This window comes from Ornithodoros turicata, unplaced genomic scaffold, assembly GCF_037126465.1.
Source record: "Ornithodoros turicata isolate Travis unplaced genomic scaffold, ASM3712646v1 ctg00000746.1, whole genome shotgun sequence".
Lineage (NCBI taxonomy): Eukaryota > Metazoa > Arthropoda > Arachnida > Ixodida > Argasidae > Ornithodoros > Ornithodoros turicata.
The window spans coordinates 2345054-2364049 of record NW_026999400.1 but is presented as its reverse complement, the minus strand read 5'-3'; the positions used below and the strand labels follow the sequence as shown (position 1 = coordinate 2364049).

The 18996-nt window shown below is 44.9% G+C and overlaps 1 protein-coding gene across 1 annotated transcript in view; it reads left to right on the top strand.

The window, feature by feature from the left end:
* LOC135374782 (sortilin-related receptor-like) overlaps positions 1-18996 on the top strand; it is a 79844-nt gene that overhangs the window by 42074 nt on the left and 18774 nt on the right. Inside the window, exons 20-27 of the mRNA XM_064607713.1 lie at positions 796-915; positions 1455-1571; positions 4643-4897; positions 7004-7168; positions 9426-9515; positions 14394-14471; positions 14546-14677; positions 17710-17838. Coding sequence (XP_064463783.1) covers positions 796-915; positions 1455-1571; positions 4643-4897; positions 7004-7168; positions 9426-9515; positions 14394-14471; positions 14546-14677; positions 17710-17838 — 1086 coding nt within the window. The remainder of the gene's footprint in view (positions 1-795; positions 916-1454; positions 1572-4642; positions 4898-7003; positions 7169-9425; positions 9516-14393; positions 14472-14545; positions 14678-17709; positions 17839-18996) is intronic.

Here is an 18996-nt window from a genome sequence, read left to right as displayed (position 1 = left end):
TTGTCTGTCTCCTCTGCGTTCTGTATCTACATGTCAATCAAAACATTAGTCATAACTTAGTGCTTTCTATTTTTTTATATGTGCGATGTTCTTCATAGAAAAACGGATGAGGTCCTTTTATATTCTCCTCAGATATTGGGGTTAGCTTTATTATAAAAAAAAATCTTGTCTAAATTAAATCTTTCTAAAATCTGTCTTATTAAAAAAAAGAAAGTCTTCAAGAAAATCTGCAATTGGGTGCATCCTGGAAATCTGAACAATACGAATACTGACACTTTCATCACTCAAACTGTCAATCAAACTGTCACTCAAAGAATAGGCTGGCGGGGGCCTTCCTCACCCCTTGTGGCAATGACAACAATGAGGAAGGCCCAAAGCGGAGGAAGAGGAAAACGAAGTCGCAAGAATGGTGGGCAGGGGCTCACGTGAAAAGCGCAGTCTGGCACCCGGCACTGCAGCAGAAGGGTAGGATCTGGGAACTTGGCTGTAACACATGCAGAACAGCTCACCCCCCCCCCCCCCTTTTGCCCCCTCTCGTTACACCCCTGTGCGGCTGTGAGGGTAGATCCTGTTTTACAGTTGAACTTCATGATCAGAAGCCGTTCAAGCTGCTCTCTGTTTTGCACATGCTAGGTTCATACACATACTGACATCAGCCTCTTTCATCCTGCATGACCTTCAGCTTATTTTTTTATTTTTTATTATTTGTTGTAGTAAATCCTGTCTTTACGATCCTCAATATCTGAGCTTTCCCTGCCTATCATTCTGGGTATGAAACTGCCTTACTTTTTGCAGCACCAGCTCCAACATGTCTGCCAGACCAGTTCAAGTGTGATGACAATAGCTGCATTTTTCTGCACTGGAAGTGTGACAGAGATACTGACTGTGACGATGGGAGTGATGAAGTGGGTTGTGGTATGTGTAGTGCACTGTTAAATTTCAAGCATCACATTCTTCAGTATTTTGCAAAGTTTTCCAACTTTTCGTTTGCGGTGCATCGTTCCATACTGTAGTTTTTCAAATGTTTCTCTTTGCCTTTAGTGCTTGTGACTAAGTCAGAAAGCGTGTTATGTACTTCCATAAACAAAAGTTCCAACAAAAAATGCATTTTGTACATGGTCTTGGGGTCATTCACATTTTTCTCCCACGTGAACGTATCCAAATGTGCGTACGTCAGGCAAAAAAACTAAAATAGAGGTAAGATTTTCTGGGGTTTGAGGAACCCTCAAAGCGATGAGGACGACATCATCTTGTGTGTTCCTCTCTCTCTGCAGTATACCAGCTTGCTTGCACCTTTTTAATTTGTTCAACAAAACGAAGTTTAAAGGGTGAAGAGTACAAATTCAGGCACGTTTTTTTCTGTCAAACAAGATGCTGGTCTGTGGACTATTGAGATGCATGCTGCTTATATTTATCTGAATTGTATGGCTAACAAATGCCCTTTTTATTCTTAGTCAATGTTACCTGCCCACCTAACCAGTTCCTGTGTGGAAATGACAGATGCATACCAGACCACTGGCGATGTGACTCGGAGGATGACTGTGGTGACAACTCTGATGAAGAAAATTGTGGTAGGTATCCACAACGCCCTCGTTGTTTGGGTTCTAAAAAAATAACTATAAGAAGTTGCGAATAGTGCGAGAACAAGGCAATGAGTGATCCCTGCCTACATCGCCTCCACTGTGATGAAGTTGCAGCCAGACTTGTACAAAATACTGCGCAAAAGTATTTAAAATAAGATTCTAAATACTCTACAGAAAAAGTATTTAAAATAGAGTACGAAATACTCAAAACTGAAAGTAATTTGAGTAGAGTACTAAATACTCTAAGAAGTATTTAAGATACTATTTAAAGTACTTTAGTATTAGCAGTAAGTGAAACGCGTATTCTGATTGTGGCCTTACAAATGAAAGGAATAAACTTCATCAGCCATGCATATCTTTCATTTGCAACATCTTGGTGTCAAGTAATGTTTGGTGAACTTTGGTGAACCCAAGTAAACTTTGTTGATATGTTCTGACCCAAAACTTCATAATCCCTCCTGTATGTCGGTTCGGGTCTTTCAACCTCTGGCACATGTTTATTGCTTTGATGACCAAGGAAATAAATGCCGTGATTATCTTGTGCCTAATCCCCTGGTGATTCACCTGGCAATGTGAATAGGAACGGTTTTCTGACGAAGCTGGCTATTGAGAAGCAAGGCCAGGCTTGGGACCAGCCTATTGTACAAGAGGATAAATGACAGATTCGCAAATTCCCGAAAAAAAGAAAACGAAGAAAAAGGGGGTTAAATTCCAGTGAGCTGAAAATCTCGGCACGGCGGGAAGTGTGCTGGATATGGCTTGACGAGGAAGGAAAGTATTTTGAGTACCGAGTAGCAAATACCGAAAAAAGTATTTTAAATACATTAAAAATACTTGTTGCAAAAAAGTATTGAGTGGAGCACCAAAATACTGGAAAAAGTATTTAAAATACTGTATTCTGAATACATACTCAAGATACGTACAAGTCTGGGTCGCACATGCTGTGTTTACATGAAGTTATAGTAACTTTAACTTTTCAGTATTGCTCTTTGTTGAGCAGAACAACATGTAGACACGGTGCTGGAAGTTTTTTTATATAATGAGAAAACGACAAGTGCGAAAGTTTTCATATATCGTTGACAATCTCTCCTCACATTATTTTGTAACTCAGGCCATGTGACAAAGTTGCCGATCTGTGAATGGAGAATAAAGGTTGAATTGAATCTCAACACTCAGGGTGCACTCAAAGAGTGTCACGAAGAATGGACCCAAACGTGCAGCTGAGAGCGGACACTGACTGGAGAGATATGAAAGACATTGCGCAGGGCCACTGGGAAGTCGGTCTCGTGGAACGGTGTGTGCAAGGGTGTACAACCAGAAATTATTGAGAAATCATTCATGAAGTGCGGGCCATTAGTAATGTTTTGGGTGCTTCCATAGGCGATATGCTATGGGAGGTGGACAACCCTCCCAGGAACACCGAGTCAGTTATGTCGATATAAGCTCCCTACTATGGGCAGCCTCATTTTGAGAGAAAAAAGGGGGGTCATTAGAACCGAGAAAAACACAGTTAATGTGCTGTCATATTAATGTTAAGAGACGTCACTGAGCAGTGGAGCTGTCATCTTTGATCACACATGCCTCTGCCATCTTGGAGGCAACACTAGCATCTCTGTAGGTGGAGGTAGTGATCTGGGGGTCATTGTGAGCTGAGCTAGGAGTGTATCATTGAATGTATCTGACTACACATTTATTGGCTCTTTGCACACCTGAGTACATTATGTATTACAATTACAGTTTCCAAATGCTGTGATTGTCACATTCTTGCTCATCACACCTTTCTATACTTAAAGGTGTAAGCGTTCACTGAGATGAACTTCAATAAGAATTAGTGTAAGGGTTCATTAGCGTTACTGAAAGAGTGATTACACTTAATTCATAGTACCATTAAATATGTGTAGGAATGTCCTGGAATCATTAGACGAGAGTGTCTTCACTCTTGTGTGTTGGTGCATAGTTTGATTTATTTCACTGACTAGTCATCTTTTGTGTGCAAAGCTTGAAGAGCTGGACAAATAGGTGTGAACAGTTCGTGTGCTTATTCCTTAGGGATTACACATGGCAACAGTTGTGTCATGTTCCTTCTCCCGCGGTGCAGAGTTCTCGGAATTGCGGAATTCGTCTGGCATAGAATTTCACGGAATCCCTTATTTTTAGGGGTGTGCAGATATTCGAGTCCTTGAATTCGAATCGAATATCAATCACTCGAAGTATTCGATTCGCGAATCGAATACCCAATATTCGGTTTTTCGGATATTGGACTATTCACTCAATACGAACGATACCTCCCGAAAGTGGGCTTCACCTGGCGCTTCCCTGTATGAGGTGAAGCCTGCTTTACAACATTGAAGCGTGCTTTGTGAAATCGTACATGGTGCAGAACAGACAGATTGTAGTTCAGCTTATGATAACGTTAGCCCAAGTTTATTGTGCATGCTTCACCTGAGGAAGGGGCGACGTCCCTCCCGTGTGCAGTTTAGCGGTGGCAGTGAGGGATTTTGATTGATGTCAGGGAGGTTGGCTTCAAAAAAGTTAGGACTGTTCAATAATGCCTACAGCCCAGGAACAAAAAGGGTGTCTTAAAGTCCCAGTGCATGTATTGTAAACTCCTATAAATTCTGTAGATGCTGAAAGATCTTTCAGCAGGTATAAAATGATTGCCGACGACAGACCGCGTCAGAGGAAAATGCAAGATATCATGCATGTAATGCTGAGCCACAACAGTGCTTCGAATCAGTAATTTGATAAAATGTTTTTGGTTCCTACATTATCCAAGAAAATAAAGTGTATCCCATTTCAAGTAGCCGTTGACTGCTCGCCGCGGAAAATCGCGGAATTTACGAGTCGGTGCCGCGGAATTTTGATTTTGCCGCAGCAGAAAACTGAGGGCCTTAGCTATACAGTTTTTACATCGCAGCAGTTCACGGACAATTGCACGTAACAGTGCAGTTTTTCTATCTTTTTTCTGCTTTCTTATCAGTGCATTTGCTATGGATACCATGTGTTAGTGTAGTAAATTACCTCAATGATATATGGAAACAGCTTCTATGAAATTTCAGGACAGCCTTCAATACGATGTGGAGCATCAAGGTTTCAGTGCAAGAGCATTGATCACCGATGTGTGCCTATGACTTGGGTTTGTGACGGCGAAGTGGACTGTCTAGATGGCAGTGATGAAGCGGAATGCAGTGCTACAAATGTCACTTGCCCATCCTGGAAATTTCGGTGCAAGAACGGGCGTGCCTGCATCTTTCGTATGTTTCTCTGCGATGGATCACCTGATTGCGGTGACAGCAGTGACGAGGCAAACTGCAGTGAGTACTAATCTTGATTGGAACCTGCTATGATGCTCTTAAAGGAGTACAGAGGGCCATACAAAAAAATTTCAGATTAAGACATCTGATGAAAGTGTGTGTGTCATTATACCGAGTAGCGCCAAAGGTTTTGATGTGTCAAATTTGTTTCCCAGAAAAAAACTCACATAAACATAGCTCCGCGCCTTCACCCTTAACTCGCCACTCCAGCTATAACGAGGATGAGGAGGTATGATGGCACGTCACCGATGACGGCATAAGGAGACTTGTTCTGGTTTGCCGGTCAGTGGGGGTCAGCGCCTTGTCTCTTTGCCACCGTAAACCTGTTTTGCCAGTTTTCCCGGAGAATTGGGGATAGAAGGGAGCGGCTGAAGCATTACCGAGCAAGGAGAAAAGCTTTATCAGAACCCCGAACAGCCGAGTAGCAGACGACAGCGGAGTAGCAGACAACATTTCTCTAGGCCAATCAGCGAGCGTTCTCCTTATAGCATCAGCGCGAGGTTCCAGGCAGATCACTGGCTGGTACTGCTCTTCACCACTGTTGCGCACGGTCACTTTTTGCGGCGTATTTTAACTTCGATTTCTGCGATAATTATGACTCTGAGGTGTAAATTACTTCGCATGGTGCATTTTACTGGCCTACTTAACAGTTTCATAGGAAGAAAACTGGGTGTTAAAAATGACTTCTATGCTACTTTAAGCTTGATTCACACAGGCGTTTTTTGAACGCGTTTCGCGTTCGCGACGCCGCGAAACGCGAGCCGCAGAGCGTTCCAGCTTTCCAGCGTTCCAGCTTTCCAGCCGCTTTTCGAGAACCGCTCCATGCTGCAGCTTCGGAGGGCAGAAACGCGAACGCTTTTTATCCAGCCAATCGGAGCGCTCGGAGGGGTGGCAATGGCTTTCTTTTGGCCCCGGCGGGCAATGGCGGGCCTCCTGATACTGCGCTGGGATCTTTTGTCATTTGTGCGTGTGTATGTGTTTGGTGTTTCCGCGTGAGTTAATTCCAGCTTTCCAGCGTTCCAGCGTTCCAGCCGCTTTTCGAGAACCGCTCCGTGCTGCAGCTTCGGAGGGCAGAAACGCGAACGCTTTTTATCCAGCCAATCGGAGCGCTCGGAGGGGTGGCAATGGCTTTCTTTTGGCCCCGGCGGGCAATGGCGGGCCTCCTGATACTGCGCTGGGATCTTTTGTCATTTGTGCGTGCGTATGTGTTTGGTGTTTCCGCGTGAGTTAATTCCTTGTCACCAATAGTTGTTTGGTGTCTGAGCTGTCAACGATGAGCTGGGAATTTGCGCAAACCACGGAATCGACGAAAATGAATACGACTTGTTTGTGACCGTGTGTTGGTTGTCGGCAGGTAAACATGTGTCTCGCTTCTTCTGCCGTCCTTTCTCTGCTATTGTGTCACGTCTGTCGTTCCAACGATTGATGATTCCAGCAGAAATGCTTCACCATAATTATAAAATGGATAACATGCTTCACAATGTAAATTTTGAGGAAGAGAGTTCGAAGTGTCGGTACGATCTTGACGTAGCAACAACAACGAAGCGCGTTTTCAGGATGGCGGCTCGGCTATGTGTGACAGGCCCCTCTCAGCGACGCCGCTTTTTGAAACACATGTGCGAATGAGCCTTTACTGTTCTGTGCTGGCACACACGGTTTCTCGCAACAGGGTTAGCTGTTTGCTGTAATTCACTGGGAAGCTGCAATGTCATGTTAGTTAACATTATGCCTGTTAACGTGACCGATTGATGCACCAACTCTCTGTACAGTATTCGTCAATGCAGTGTGTAAGTGACCACTCTGTGAACTGTCAGAGGGCAGTTTGTAGCAGAGAGGTTTATCTTTGCATGCCTCCTACCATGTCTCTGTACCTGTTTGCACGTAGCGGATGATATGAAAGCAACCTAGCATCTACTGCACTCTTTTAAATGGTCGTTATTCGGGGATACGAAGGTTTGGTGCAGGCTTGCAGTGTCATACCAAATGCTGCAGCCAACAGCTGGATATGTTGTCTCCTGCTGAAAAGCTATGCAGTGTGCATCAGACACATAAAATGTATGAACCCCCAGTTGTAAAGATGGATACAGTTTTGCGTTCTGCTTGCAGCAACTGTGACACCGCCTACTACAAGTACAACTACTACAACCACACCAAAACCGACATCATGTGCTAGTTGGATGTTCCACTGCCCTAATGGAAGGTGCATCCCATTCTGGTGGCGCTGTGATGGAGCTGAAGACTGCTCTGATGGTTCTGATGAGCAGGGATGCTGTGAGTTCCCTCCATCTTTACTGGTGTCACATCAACTGCTTCGTGCTTATTTCTAAGATGCAGAGTGCTTAGGATGTGCATGCCTTTCTCATAAATGAAGACCTAAAAACCAGGCACAGTGCAGTGCCGTTAATTCGAACTTTAGGATAATTCAGACTGATGCTTGGGTCCCATCAAGGTCGTATGTTTCAATGGGGAGAAAATGCTCGGTTATTCGAACAAATTAACGTGCGAAATGGTTTATTGGAACAAAATTGTACGACTGTGCACAGGCCCAGAAGTGCCCGGGGCTGCGTGCTGTCCGGCATGTTAGACTCGTTCATATACCGTATTTGCTCACATACTGGACGCACTCGTGTGTTGAATCACCCTCAACTTGAACACCGAAACTGCTGGTACTTTTTTGTTCCCCGCACATTTATGAATAGGGCCTGACTTTTTAGGGTTAAACCTGTATCCGCCCGATATTTACCCCCCGAACGAAATCTGTAAAATAATCTACCCGAAAACATCCGGGTCGTGTGGCACACTCATAAGCGTGCATTAAAATAAAGTTTGATAACATTGCTAAACATTAGTTCCATGTTCAGACAAATTTTTATTAAACAAAAAAAAATCACCCGAATACACCCGAATTCCTGATGACAGAATATGCCGTAACGGGATTTAACCCGAATACACCCGAATTTTCAAATGAAAAATATCACCCGATATTTACCCCCCCGAATTTTGCAAAAAATAAAACCCGAAAAAGTCAGGCCCTAATTATGAACCCCGACTTTAGTAGCACGGGCAGTTTGTCTCTTGCAACGCCAGCCAGCGTATCGCGCTTGTGCAGCGTCCATTGGTGTCGTGCACTCAACAAGAAGGAGCGCCTGCCATCGATGAGCGATGAATGCAACGGACGTGGAGGAGTATTTTGCCCACGCTTGATGGAACGGAGAGGATTTGGCGTGGGATAATTGCGCCGATGAGGGACTGTTATATCTCAGATGGCGAATCGAATTTGAATAATCAGAAAAGGCCCAATTCGAATAATTTCGGGTACCTCATGGTGAAATATTTTTAGAGCCTGAAGTTTTCGGGAAATATTTTTTTCAAAATTCGGGAGGTAAAAATTGGGTAAACAAACTTGCGCACTAAATTCATGCGAATTCTGGTGAAAAAAACAGCCGGTATGGTAAATTCGGGGAGGAATCGGGTTCAGTTACTCAAACTAACTGTGGTGGTTTGGTAGAAACAGTGATGTAACTGCATTTGCTGCAAAAAAGCAAGTTAATGCATTCCTACAGACATCCCAGGGAGGGGAATTTGCCGGGTAAAAATCGGGTTTCACCCTAAAGGGTGAACCTTCAATTCGGGGTGCAAATTCGGGGAAGAATCGGGTAAAACCCTAAAACTTCATGCTCTAAATATTTTGTGGTGTTTTGCTCATTAGATTAGATTCTATTAGATGATGAATATGAATATATGATTAGATGGGCTGTTGGGCTTATGCCCCCCCCCCCCCCCCCCCAAAAAAAAAAAGTCAGTTTCTGCATTGGATTTCCCTCTCTCTCCTCCCCCACTACACGCGCCGACAAGGATATCCGCCCCCCACCCCCCACCTCAAACCGAGGGTCTGGATCCACCCCTGACAGCATGAAACTCATAACCAGCACTGACAAAATTTTATTTTCACAAAGGGAATTAAATGGGAGACAGGAGGTATGAGAGTGAGGGAGGCAGAATAACAGAAGGTTAGCTGAATCATGTTGGGGTTCGGGCTATTGTGGAAGCTTCTAGCAAGATGTGGGTTAAATCATCATTGTTGTTGTAAAAGCCTAGTTGGATATTTTCCAGCCACGTATTATTATGTTGACCCCATATTACCCATGTCACCCATAACCCTTTATATACCATACCAATAACGAGGACGCTGCCCAAAGGAACAGTCTCTGTTCGAAATATCGGTGGTTCAACATACCGGTGACTCTCGGCCCGAGTTTCTTACCTTAACGTGAAGTGTGAGAAGACGTATAGTGTGTTGGTTAAGTAACATGGTGACAAATGCAAAGAAACACTGCTGGACATAGGACATGTTTCAAACTCATTTTGATCGGGCAGTCTAGACTGGATGTCGGTGTCATTTGTGTTTTTCATTGCTAGTAAATGCGTCCCCTGTCTGCCCGTGTTTCTTTGCGTTTGTTACCATGTTACTTAACATGAAGGGTTTCTGTTTCCCATGAACGAAAACTATGACATTCATTCCTTTCAGTTCATACGGTGAACACGACGACACCTGCTGTGCAGAACTCAAGTACTTTACCGAGCACATGCTCTGAAGAACAGTTCATGTGTAACACAGGTAATGAACTCCCCTATTTGTTCACATAATTTGCACACTTTTTCTCCCAAAAATGTCGGGGGAAGTTGAGGGCAGCGCAAATTGTGCGGAAATATTCCTAACGCTATTCTAATGATGTGATAGTACCAAATTGTAGTACAGCGGGTCATGTTGGCTCCCGGTAGAGCCAAGTAAGTTAGTGCATTCCTATAGACATCCCAGTGAGGGGAATTTGCCGGGTAAAAATCGGGTTTCACCCTAAAGAGGCAACCTTCAATTCGGGGTGCAAATTCGGGGAAGAATCGGGTAAAACCCTAAGACTTCAGGCTCTACACATAACTAATACAGTCTACCAACCGATTTTTCGGACTTCTAGGAGCCACAAAGCCAGTCCGAATTATCGGCTAAGTCCAAATTTTCAGTGAATTGCATAAATCCACTTTACTTCAAAAAACTTTGCTCAGAACATTCAAAGTGACTAAAAAAAGAATCTACAGTAAACGTTACAACAAAATGCGATATAATGAAAGTCGCGATAGAGTGAAATAATTTCGATTCCCCGGCAAAGGGCCATAGATATCAGTGTATTTTAAATCCTGCCTCAACGAAATGCTTTTTAGCCGCCGCCTAGATACAGCGAAAGATCGATAATCTTTATGACCCCAAAGCTGACAAAGTGTCCTGTTCCCGCAGCGAAGTATGGCACGCGTGGTTAGGGTCTGGAGGAACCTGGTGCCTACAAAAGGAAGTCTGAATCATTGGAAAGTTGGGGATTTTCCTTCTGAGGCTTCTCCTTTTCGCACTGGTTTTGAACTGTCCGGTTGCAACCAGGTACAGGACGTAGCAAAGAGTAGGAGACGCAAGTCGCCAGCGCACGCATGTGGGAAACTCTTTGTTTCCATGGCGGTGTACGTGATGAAATCAGCCTAGATGATTTTCTTGACGGGGATGAACATGTCGTAGCAACGGAGAGCCTCACAGGAGACGCACTGCCATAGACTTACTTAGAAGTTTTGCAGAATTGCAACAGAGTATGGGGAAAGCTGCGGAGGCTTTGTTGGCATACGAGTAGTGCCTCACACCATATGTAGCACGATGCCGTCAGGGGTATACCGAGAGGGTGGCAAGGGGTGCCCCCCCCCCCCCCCCCCCCCCCAAAACTCTAAGGTGGCTTGTGAAAATAGTGCACTCTTTAGTCCTAGGACGTGATGATTATTCCCGGATGTCGTAATAGGAACTGCTGCAGACCCGCACAGTACGCAACGTCCGCCTCCAGAAAAAGATGTGGTAGGAGGTGGGGGTTTGCACTCTTGCCCCCTCCCCCTAGAAGCGCTTTGCCCCCCTTGGAAAAAATTCTGGGAACGCCCATGGATGCAGGTGCAAATAATCGGCTATTTCACGCATGAATAAAATGCCATAGGTGCCCTTTGGTGCTGCATTTGTGGTTGTTGTCATTTTTTACGAAAAAAGTTTCCGCATCGTAGCGAGAGCTATACCGGGAAATATCCTGGGAACGCCCATGGATGCAGGCGCGAATAATCGGCTATTTCACGCATGAATAAAATGCCATAGGTGCCCTTTGGTGCTGCACTTGTGGTTGTTGTCATTTTTTACGAAAAAAGTTTCCGCATCGTAGCGAGAGCTATACCGGGAAATATCCTGGGAACGCCCATGGATGCAGGCGCGAATAATCGGCTATTTCACGCATGAATAAAATGCCATAGGTGCCCTTTGGTGCTGCACTTGTGGTTGTTGTCATTTTTTACGAAAAAAGTTTCCGCATCGTAGCGAGAGCTATACCGGGAAATATCCTGGGAACGCCCATGGATGCAGGCGCGAATAATCGGCTATTTCACGCATGAATAAAATGCCATAGGTGCCCTTTGGTGCTGCACTTGTGGTTGTTGTCATTTTTTACGAAAAAAGTTTCCGCATCGTAGCGAGAGCTATACCGGGAAATATCCTGGGAACGCCCATGGATGCAGGCGCGAATAATCGGCTATTTCACGCATGAATAAAATGCCATAGGTGCCCTTTGGTGCTGCACTTGTGGTTGTTGTCATTTTTTACGAAAAAAGTTTCCACATCGTAGTGAGAGCTATACCGGGAAATATCCTGGGAACGCCCATGGATGCAGGTGCGAATAACCAGCTATTTGACGCAGGAATAAAATGCAATAGGTGCCATTTGGTGCTGTATTTGTAGTTGTCAATTTTTACAAAAAAGTTTCCACATCGTAGCAAGAGCTATGCTGGGAAAAATCCTGGGAACGCCCATGGATCCAGGCACGAATAACCGGCTATTTCACGCATGAATAAAATGCCATAGGTGCCCTTTGGTGCTGTATTTGTAGTTGTCATTTTTTACGAAAAAGGTTTCCGCATCGTAGTGAAAGCTATACCGGGAAAAATCCTGGGAACGCCCATGAACGCCTGTGCAAATAACTGGCTATTTCGCGCAGGAATAAAATGCCATTGGGCGGTAGTTTCCAAATCGTAGCGAGTGCTATCGAAGCTTATGTGCAGTGCGTGCCCTCACGAAGGTCGCGATTCGTGACCTTCAATTCAATGCAACGAAATGTTCGATACAACAAAAGAAATTGTTGTCCCCGTGTGTTTCGTTATATCGAGGTTTCGTTATATCACAGTCGAAGACACGCATACAGTAGAATCTCGTTAATTCGAAATCGCTTAATTCGAACCTCCGGATAATTCGAACTCTCGTCCGAGTCCCGTCCAAAGCACATGTATTTCAATGGGGAGACACTCCCGGTAATTCAAACAGACGAGTGTATACCCCGCATAATTCGAACCAACAGCGCTTGCGCGTCAGAGAGGAACGGGTCACAGCGCCCCGTATCTCCCTGATTATTGACCTTTCGTACGCTTCCTGTCCTTTTTCCGCATTTTGCGCTGTTCAAGGACGCTCTCTCCTTTTCACGGCAGCAAGGAGTTTACGCGAACGCTTGCATTGCCCCTTTGTCCCTCTTCTCTTTCTCTCTCTTCCTCTTGAGGCCGCCATGGGTGGAGGAGGTGCGTGCGCGTGCCGTCACCCATTTTTACGACTTCGCGACTGTCAATATCGTTCTACAACCCGTTCACTGACATCGTTTATTTCCCTATCTTGCACCATGTCAGCAGAGACGACGGCGTGGACGCCGCGTGCATCAACGCCGCGTGCGCCGGCTTAGCGACGGAGGTTCAGGCGACTCAAGCCACGAACCTGTCTCGCGATCCGGTGCCTTTACCAAGTGCATCTGATGTAGCATCGGCGCTGGATATGACAGTGCGCCATTTTTATTCCGAGAAAAATGCGGATGCCACTCTTGAACTTATGCTGAATCAAAAGCGATGCTAACAGTCCCGCTACAAGAAACAGTTGCAAGAGCGAAATACTGACTGCTTTCAACCTTAAGTCGCTTCATAATTTCTGTAAGTGAATTCTTGTGAACATATAAGTCCCGTATTTCCTTCAAAGTCGTAATGCGCGGCCGTGACGCTCTGGGAGTTTTCTCCGCCGTAACTTCGGTTCGGCATCGGGAACGTAACGACGGTAGCAGCGGAGTTCGGCAGCAGTAACGGTTTGAATTACGCCAATATAAATGCGTCTTGAAGTGACACCTGTACCGCGAACGTAAAATTCGACTCGAACTGCGTCGTGACACATCTGCATGCGCTCCCTGCTCCCAAGCCCCCTTCCAGGAGAGCGTCTCCCGTTAGTTCGAACTCCGGTTTATTCGAACAAATACCGCGGCCCCCTCGAGTTCGAATTAACGAGAGTCCACTGTATTGAAAGATGAGTTCTTGCAACAGGTCTGAAGCGGCATCTGCGGAGCATTCGGTCTTGGTTGCTCCGCCTTCCCGCACACGTTATGTCGGGAATGGCGAAGGGTCATTGTGTCGTAAAAGGAGTACGAAACGGGTGTGGGAGTACATTTTTCTGCCGTATTTCTCACGCTTGGGAGACGATAAGTTCCAAAAACCGAGTGAGATGAGTACGAATAACCAAGCGCGTTTTTCGAGGAACAGTCCGAATTATTGGATGTGGAAATACATTGGTTCTATGGAGCGTCTGACAGTGCCAGCAGTTTTGTCCGAACACAGTCCGAACAATCAATTGAATACAACTGGGACAACCCCAGTGGGGATTTCGCCGTGACTAGAACGTGCTAGAGGGTGCCCCGTTCCTTATAGCTCGTACTCGCGGTAACTGCCCGCGGATCCCTTGCTGTGGCGTTGCGGAACCCCTGGGTTCCGCAGAACCCAGTCTGAGATCCCCTGGTAGTCGAGCGCGTCAGCGGACCATCGTCCAGACGCAGGATGGAAAGAGAACAATAACGTGGCAGTAATCTCGGTAGCACTTACAGCATTAGCATTAATTGTGAAGTGGGTACAAGTTGAGGGTGTGGCAGAAACCACACAGCAGGCAGAAACCAATTGCCGCAGGCGCTGCAGGGTGCTGAGCGAGGTTCCTGTGTGTGAAGCTGGGGGTACGCAAATTTCGCGATTTTTTTCCTGCGTATTTTTAGTGCCAAAGTAGGTATGTTCAAATTATGGAAGTAATATACGGTACTTAGTCTTATAATCTGTGTTCTAAACGAGATTCAAATGAACTGACAGAAGTCTGTTATGACTGCTTCATCGTTCTTATCTTGTTTGAAGTTTGCGGTAGGAGAAGGGAATTAACTCTTATCATACTGCAAACTTGGAATAATATTTGGATATTTGGAGTCTGTGGTGTTAGAAAAATAACCAATACATCTCGTAACGTATAGGTTCGGTCACATTTTGGTGATAGCTACATTTTTTAATCTTGCATAATCTTACTGAGGCATACACTGACATATTTTACTTTCCGTTGCTTGTGAAAAATTTGGCAATTTTTTATTTGAACTTTCAGGAAAATGCATATGGAACGCATGGCTTTGTGACGGAGAACCTGACTGCAAAGACGGGGAGGACGAAAAATATTGCCCTGGTGTGTGCTTGTGATTACTGTCTGGGTACGCTGTGATGTGCACTCATACTTACAGGCTTTCCTTTTATTCACAGGGTCCAGCGCTTGCACTCCAGACCAGTTCCATTGCTTCAGAACCTTAGGCTGCATTCCCAAAGATCAAGTGTGCAATGGCAAAGCTGATTGTGTTGATGGAAGTGATGAGTGGGGCTGTACGACGCCGAGTTGTAAGTGGCCTTGGACACTGTTGCGTCGTCAGTGTTTGAGCCGCGCAAGAAAATTGTGGAACAAGCAAAAGCGTAATGTGGAACGTTTGGTTTTGCTTTGGACCGTGCTAATATTCGACATTACGAATACGAATAGAATGTTTTCAGTATTTGTATTGGATTCCATTCAAATATTTTATATTCAAGGCTTTCGAATACGTCGAACATAATCTCTTCGAATATTTGAGATTTCCAGAATTCATGGGCCTTATGCACCAGACCCACGCGGTGTTTTCCCAACGGGGACACACTGTAGCGGTGCTCTCCGGGCTCGTGGCGTGAGCGCCAAGCAAAGTTGTCAAACGCGTCCGCAGACGACTTCTCGACGGCTTCTCGTCAGTCTGGCACGATGCGCATTGTCTGGACCAGCTCTTGGTAACGAGCCTCCACTAGCGAAACACACGCAGTGGAGGGCTGAAATTTTACGTGAGAAATCCATATAGAGCGCGTCGGCGCACGAATAAAACTTCAATGATGCAGGACTATGCAACAGCAGCACGTGCAAGCTGCGTGCGCTTATACAATCAATATCTGGAGTTGATTTACAGGGTTAGTCTAGCAAACGTTACGCATTTTGATAGCATCGTAAAAATAGAAGACAGGGTTTATCCAGCACCAAACTTTGCACACTGGTAGCCACTGGTCTGAAGTTTTGTTGGAATTTTTTGTGAGCATTATGGTGCTGTAGAAGAAAAATTAAACATCCAGCAAAATTTCACTCTATGCATTTTCTATGGCATATCTCACTCAAAAACCTTCATTTTCTGCTGTGTGCGCTTCATTTTCATTGCACCATACGCAGGTGGCACCAGCATACAGAACAAGACTGGAACGTGAGGAGTGCTGTATAACGTCAGAGTTGACATTGTCACATCCTTGTAGGCAGCGCTACCTGTGTGAAGTGATGTGAATGTGAAGGAGGCACAAGAAAAAAATGGCGGTGTTTGTGTGGGATAGGCCATTGAAAATGCATGGGGTGGGGTTTTCTTTTATTTTTAGTTTTCTTTCTAAATGACCGTAGCGCCTATAAAAAAAATTGAATGAAACTTCAGATAAGTGGCTATCAGTCTGCAAAGTTTGGAATGGGCCAAATCTAGTCTTCTATTTTTACAGCACGATCGAAATGTGCAACGTTTGCTAGAATAACCCTGTAGATTCACCATTCTTGTGCTGGGTTTAGTGTTGTGCTTGCTTAGGTCGCCTCTCGTCTAATTGGGATATACGAATGCTGCACCTGGACAAGGAAACTGTGTCGGGGTAGTCCAATGACATGCACACAGAGGAGGGCTGCGTGTTCGTTGCTCAGCGTGTAAACATCTAGACCGCGAGATGCGCAAGTGAAAGCGGCGCATGGGAGGGAGTAGTACTTTTCCAACCGCCAGTAAAGTACTGCATCTGCTCTGCACAACCGTTTGAACTGCAGCCGAATATCTCGAGCGAGTTTCTTAAAATGTGGTAGTTGCGAACGCGATGGGAGATGTCGCAGCCATCACATTAGTCATGAGGCGAAAGCAGCTACTGTCACGTGAGAGAGCAGCAGCTTTGACGCAAAAGATAGCTGGAATGATAGTACTCAATAGTTTTAGCATTGCAGAAGCTGGAGGTTCAATTGCTCAATTCAGGTGTCCATTAGTAGAGCCTGAAGTTTTAGGGTTTTACCCGATTCTTCCCCGAATTTGCACCCCGAATTGAAGGTTTCCTATTTAGGGTGAAACCCGATTTTTACCCGGCAAACTGCGCTCACTGGGACATCTGTAGGAAGGCACCAACTTAATTGTTTGGCAGCAAATGCAGTTACATCACCATTTGTAGCAAACGACTACAGTTAGTTCGAGTAGCTGAGCCCGATTTCTCCCCGAATTTAGCATACTGGAAGTTTTTCCACCCGAATTCGCATGAATTTAGTGCACACGTTTATTTACCCCATTTTTACCCCTCGAATTAAAAAAAAAAAAATTTCCCGAAAACTTCAGGCTCTATCCATTAGTCGGAAGAAACATTCTTGCCACACTTGCAATTTTAGACAGGATAAACCGCAAGCTGTCGATTCCAGACAAGTGTGTCGCAAGCTGTACATGACTTAGAGTCCATAGTGTGAAAAGCCTGAGTCTGGGATGGTCACACTGCATCAGATACATTGTCTGCCCTTGAGTAATTTTACAGTGAGTGGGGTACATCTGAAACTGTAGCAGTGTAAATTGTCTCGTGGGAGTGGCAACCTTTTCCTCACCCTTTCACAGTTGATACTTCCCTACATATTTGTGTGATTATCAAAATGTGGTTGTATGTGCTGTATGTGCAAAATTGCGGTAAACACGGTTGCCTGAAGTCGTCATTCGATTAGATATTTGATGTCAAATATTTGCAGTATTCGTATTTGGTTCGTATTCAACTTTATACTATTCGCACAGCCCTAGTTTTGTTGCTTCAATATTGTTTCTTGTCTCAATCTCCATCTAAAAAATTGTGTTGCAAATTTTAAGGGATGTCTGATGTGAGGTCGCATTGCACAATGACATAGAAAATTGACTGCATCTTTTTGCATTGTGCCATACACGTTTAAATGCAGTAGTCTTATCGGGCCATCACTCGCAGTAAATTTTTGGTGAAGCTTTTTTTTAAATGCTATCGAACTTTTATTGAAAGCCTTTTAATGTTTTGCAAAATTGTTTGTCTATTTTTTTCTTTTCATTTTTACTGCGGTGGTTATGGTGGTTATACAAGCCTGCAGCATACAGCATTCAGAGCAGTGCAAACAGAGCCTAACGATCACGTGACCCTATAAAGCCACACACCGAACTACATGGTAATTGGCTCCATAAAGTTATGGCTTTAATGGGATCCCCTTTTTTCTTCTGGCTGTGGCATGCATTGATGGAGATACATCAAAGAGCAAAACACTTGAGCAGGTCTTTCATCTTATCAGGCAGTAGTTGTTTTCCTCCCCTTGCTGGCCCGGGTAATATGGTAATTCGTAAACCCATCTCTTGCAGCACGATTGACACCCTGCCCTGCAAACGAGCTGCCTTGTTATCAGGGCAATGAGTGTTTTTCTCTTCACCAGAAGTGTGATGGTACGCCTGATTGTGCTGACGCTAGCGATGAAATGGATTGTCGCACAGGTATGTACTGACTAAAGGATGGTCATTTAGAGACCAGTGAAGATGAGAAGTAAAGGGGAAACAAGGACGAGAGAATAAAGAGGACTGTAATTTCAGTCGCCGACGGATTTTTCGGACTTGACGAAGCCACAAAATCAGTCAGAATTATCGTGCAGTCCGAACTTTTAGACAAAGGCTCAAATCTGCAATGTTTAAAAAGAACCGCATCTGCACTCACGGTGGCTCGTAATAACTGCCAACGTGAGATCACTTTGCTGCACAGAAACAGGATAATTAGAGCCTGAAGTTTTCGGGAAATATTTCTTTCTAAATTTGGGGGGTAAAAATCGGGTAAATCAACATGTGCACTAAATTCATGCGAATTCGGGTGAAAAAACTCCCGGTATGCTAATTTCAGGGAGAAATCGGGCTCAGTTGCTCAAATTAACTGTGATGGTTTGGTACAACCGGTGATGTAGCTGCATTTGCTGCCAAACAAGTAAGTTAATGCATTCCTACAGACATCTCAGTGAGGGCAATTTGCCGGGTAAAAATCGGGTTTCACCCTAAAGGGTGAACCTTCAATTCGGGGTACAAATTCGGGGAAGAATCGGGTAAAACTCTAAAACTTCAGGCTCTAAGGATAATGTATCACAGCAAATATTTGCCAGCATAGCCCTGTTGTGATACACTTCCACGAGCGTAGTAACACCCATAAGCATCGCCGCGGTTGATAGGGGCGCAACGGTAACCGTGGCAACGGCAACCATGCTCCTCCTCCGTTCACGCCAGCACTGCGCTTCTACACATGCACAGGTCGGCGCTCTTCCCTTCGTAACGCTGTCCGAAATATTGAGTCCCGAAACGCACTGTAATGCCTCTGTTTTGGCTCTTGGAAGACAAAAAGTTCTCAAAAATAGGTATGCTCGGGCGAAATGAGTATGAAAAATGGCACAGTCCATCCTAAACACGGTTCGAAATATTGGAAGCAGGAATATACTGGCTCTATGGGGCATTTGACAGTGCCGAGTGTTTTATCCGAAAAATTGGTGAGTCCGAATTTTTGGGGTCCGAAATATCAGTTGGCGACTGTAGTTATGTAGTCTTCGGAGTCACTTACTATTGGTGGCTGAATTTGCACTTTCCCAAGTTAGTTCTCGGGCCTTTTCGGGCTTTACA